Source organism: Pogona vitticeps, chromosome 2 (genome assembly GCF_051106095.1).
Source record: "Pogona vitticeps strain Pit_001003342236 chromosome 2, PviZW2.1, whole genome shotgun sequence".
NCBI classification, from domain to species: domain Eukaryota; kingdom Metazoa; phylum Chordata; class Lepidosauria; order Squamata; family Agamidae; genus Pogona; species Pogona vitticeps.
Window position 1 is genome coordinate 20,029,852 of NC_135784.1, and position 4,201 is coordinate 20,034,052.

Genomic DNA, 4,201 nt, shown 5'->3' on the forward strand with positions numbered 1-4,201 from the left:
GTAGAATTCCTGGAATTTCCTCTCTCATTTTCTCCACCCGTTCGAATAGTCACAGACAAGATGGAGCGGTGGACAATCCCTCTATAAAAAGGATCGCATCCAAACCACTTCACATCCCAAACGCCTGAAATGGAAGCTGTGTTAATGCATGAAGTAAACCTACACTTTTCTCAGAAAACTGGGCACTCTGAGAGTGGGGTGACACACGGATGTAAGAAACTGATTTGGTCTCAAATACAATACACACTGACCACACATCTTGCTTTCAAGGACCTTAAGGGAGGGCAGGAGGAGCCTATTCCAGCAGAACAGCCATCAACCAGACAGGCAGAGGCTGTGGGCTCCCTCACTTCAGAGTTGGAGTCCAAACATTAATTTTTCTCACCTTCTGATCTTCTTGCTTTATCTCTTCTGCCTGACTCAGACTCAGGAAAGCTTCTGCCAGGGCCACTGCCTGGGAAGTGGTCTCGGCTCCACATTCTCTCACCCAGCTTGACATCTCCAGGGGGACGATGGTCAGGAACTGCTCCAAGATGACCAGGTCCAGAATCTCAGCCTTGGTGTGTTGCTCTGGTTTGAGCCACTGTAGCCAACAAGGCCTCCAACGGAGTCCTAGAACGCTTCTCCTTCTGTGGAGGAAAGACTGCCTTAAGAGACCAGACTATGGAAGCTCTGCAAAGCCAAGACCCTCCCGTGTTAACACAGATAAGGCAAAAAGGGCAATAGAGCAGCCACCAATCAAACCTCATCTCCAAAAATAGAAGGCAGGAGAATCCCAAGGCTGAGATGAGAGACAGGCAGATGGGGCTCTTCCTTCACTGGACAGCCACTGACCAAAGTACTTCAGACCCTCAGATGTGGAAGCATCTGCCACCCCGATGGATCTTTTCAAATTGCTTAGAAGAATAACAAAACAATTTCATAACACTATTCCTAAATGTTGTCAGGTACAGTTCCACAGGAGATAGAGCTTTTTATTCCTACTGTAGCTTAGAGCTGCCTTTCTCAAACAGGGAAAGGTTCAGCACAGGACTTTTTACAATTCAGTAGGTTACAGGTTTTGTAATATTTCTCATAATTAATAGCTAACACATCTGAATTCCCGCTTTTCATGGGCCCAGGGCTAAAGCCAAGTAAGATGATCACTGCAGTTCGCAGATGATGGATTGGTGGTTGTTGAACCAGTGATCTTTGACAACCAATCTTCCTGAGGCCCCTGGCCTATCTTTTCTTGGGGTTACAGAGATGTAGGTCTCCCCTCTGCGTTCCCTTGGGATTCCCCTCCAGCTGCCTCTTCTGCCCCCTTTTTGGGGACTCTCCTCCCCACTCTTGCCCCTCTCCCTTCCTCTGGCCTCCCCCAGTTCCCCCCACCCTTACAGGCAGCTCTGCTGGGACAGACTCAGCATCCTTCCCAGTTGCAATGGGGGGAAGGAGGCTCCCTAGATCCAAGAAGGGGAAAAGGAGATCCCAGACAAACTTTTCGACAGAGGCCACACCTTCCTCTCCCTCTCTGGTCTCTTTTTCTTCCCTTTTTCACCATTTCCAGGATCCCTTCCTCTTTCTTTTGACAAAAAAATACCAACCAGAGAAGGCAGCAAGAGGAGAGAACAAGAGCCAAAATTTTGATTACAAAATATGCAGAACAGGTTTGGATCCTTTAGCAGAGCTCAGAAGAGGGCAAATTGGGCGATTCAAAACCCAGTTGTCTCCTTTAACAGCTCTGGCTATTCCTAAGCAAAGGGCAGCCCTATTATTATGCCATTATTTTTGTTCTGATTAGCAAACATGTATTTTTCTTGCATCAGAGCAGAACACGTGAACTCACGTGCACACCTTGAAATGAAATCAAGACTGCAAAGTCAAACTCTGTTTGGAGAGACTACCAACTCATCAGTGGCCAATTTCTTTTGGAAACACAGGGAAATGCAGGGATTTCAAAAGATGCTGCTCTCTCGCCTCCCCTTGTCCTGGGATCAGCTCTCGCACATGGCTTGACAATGTCCATTAATGGCTCCGAGGGAAGCCAGCAGTCCAGCTCTGGAGGCCCGAGAAGAGAAAAGGCCAAAAGGGGCTCATGGGGGGAGGGTTGGGGGCCCTCAGGGCTGCCCCTCTCCCTTCTGCCGCCCGAGGCCGCCTCCTCGCTCTTCCTAAACCTTCCTCCTTAGGCTTTCCCACAAGAAAGGGCCAGAAACTCCCATCGAGAGGAACTAAACCCGTCCCTCCCCCGCCCGTCTCATGCTCCCCCGCGTGTTTCCCTCATCAAATTCAGCTGCAAACATTTCCAAGGACTCAGAGGGGAGGGGATGAGATGGGGAGCCCCCGTTTCCCTCTCCCTCTCTTCTTTTACTCACCAGGAGACCCCTTTTCTTCCGGAATTTCCTGCCCAGAAATGACCCCCGTTTCGTCTCTTCCTTTCTTACTGTTCTCTTTTCCGGGTTTTCTTTTCCTATCAAAATCCAGATCAGAAAACACTCACTCACCTTTTGTAACAGGCTGAGGCCCTTGTATCTGGAGCGCCCCGTTTAAAGTTCCCTCCTTTCCACTCCAGGCTGGAGGTCGGGGTACAAATGCGGGCACGGTTTTTTTTAATGGGTGTATATAACCTTCCTCCCCCTTTCCTATCAGGTGACTGAAGCCGAGCCAGGCTCCTGGCAGGACAAACACAGACTCGACCAATCTCCTCTCGGAGCGCCTGGATGGGAGAGTCTGGGTCTCTCTCTCTCTCTCTCTTTTTGGGTCACTGGATCAGGCAGGAAAAGGGAATTTATTTAAAGCATGATCTGCCAGGGAGCGTTATAATCCGGAAAATCTCTACAATGTGATTTTTTCCCTTTCTCTTTCTGTTCCTGTTTCTTGTATCAAAAGAATCCCACTTTCTGAGATTGGGAGATCTCCTGTTTGGCTCTTTGCCCACTTGCTGAAATGGCCTCTGCTCTGCCCCCCAAACCCTGCTGCCAGGACTGAAGCGGGGACCTTCCAGGTGGGCAGTGGGGTGAGGTGGGGTGGCCCCTCCCCGTGGTGTTTTTCCCCCCCCCATCGGCCCCCTCAGACGCCTCCATAGGATCTCTGCCTGTTTGTTAAAAGAGTGGCAGAAAGTGGAGATGTGGGTCAGGGGAGGGTCTGGGGGGGGGAAGGCTCCTGTCCTTTCCCAGGTCAGGAGATGGGTGTGGAAGGAGGGATCCGGGCCTTTCGCTTGATAGGCTGGAGAGGAGCAGCCCCTTGCAGGCCTGACATGAAGTCCTGCTTCTGTTGCCTAAGATTATTTTATGGTATATTTCAATAATTGCCTTCCTCTCAGTTTTAAAAAAAATTTCTCATCACCTTCCCCTTCCCACCAAGAAGCACTCGGTTTTACACCATATTTTCATTTTAAGATTCCCAGTTTTAGTTCCAAATACACACCTTGTGGTGATACAGTTTATGAGGTGAACTAAAACGGACACAAAAAGAGAGAGGGAGAGCCAGCTTTCAGGATGGCTATGCCTTCACCAAGCAGGAACATACAAAATTAAACCAAGGAATGTTTTGTTTTTTTTTAAAAGCAGCAAGAATCAATATGTAAATCCACATTTGCTAATGAAACAAAAACAGATGAGTGGAGACCTCCTTTTATATAGAATTACCCAGAGACAGAAAGGAGGCAGTCTTTACTTTACTGGGCTTCAGATCAGCACCAACTCTGGCAAGGATGTAATTGTTGGCTACCTCAACGACTGTTCATTAAACAACCACTATTGCCACGATAATTGACATTGGAGCCTTTTTCACTTTTGGAGTCCCAAATTCCTTTCCAAGTATTCCTGCACTTCTAACAGGAGCTGCACTTCATGTATGGGGTAAAATGGGCCACAGTCCTGTCAGACCTTCTGTGAGAATTTCCCCTGACATATTTGTTCTTTGGCTATCAACAGTACTCCAGAAAGTGAACTATGTGCAATTAACCACAGAAAATTATGCACACCTTACACAAACAGCAGAAGAGCAATCTTATGGTTGGCTCTCCAAGATACAGAAGTGGAATTTGAAAGAATATGGGCATCATCCAGAGAGTTTTTTTTTTCTTAAAGAAAAAGTAATGGGAATCCTAATACTATATTCAGTCAAAGTGGTATCATCGACGTTGCATCCCCAAGACAAAAGAAAACTAGTTAGGTGTTTTGTTAAAAAGGGGGAAATAAATTCCAGGCTAATACTAATATAA

General features: G+C 47.6%; 1 protein-coding gene across 4 annotated transcripts in view; it reads right to left on the reverse strand.

The window, feature by feature from the left end:
* Positions 1–2,896, reverse strand: part of LOC110091179 (uncharacterized) — a 56,874-nt gene extending 53,978 nt beyond the window's left edge. The window contains exons 1-2 of one of the 4 annotated variants that reach the window (XM_078388228.1): positions 745–1,791; positions 386–629 (exon numbers count right to left, since the gene is read on the reverse strand). In XM_078388228.1, the coding sequence (XP_078244354.1) occupies positions 386–629; positions 745–749 (249 nt within the window). In that variant the 5' untranslated portion in view covers positions 750–1,791. Of the gene's footprint in view, positions 1–385; positions 630–744; positions 1,792–1,825 lie in introns of those variants that run through there. The other 3 variants (XM_078388226.1, XM_078388225.1, XM_078388227.1) reach the window with 3 other exon arrangements.
* Between the last annotated feature and the right edge of the window lie 1,305 nt (positions 2,897–4,201).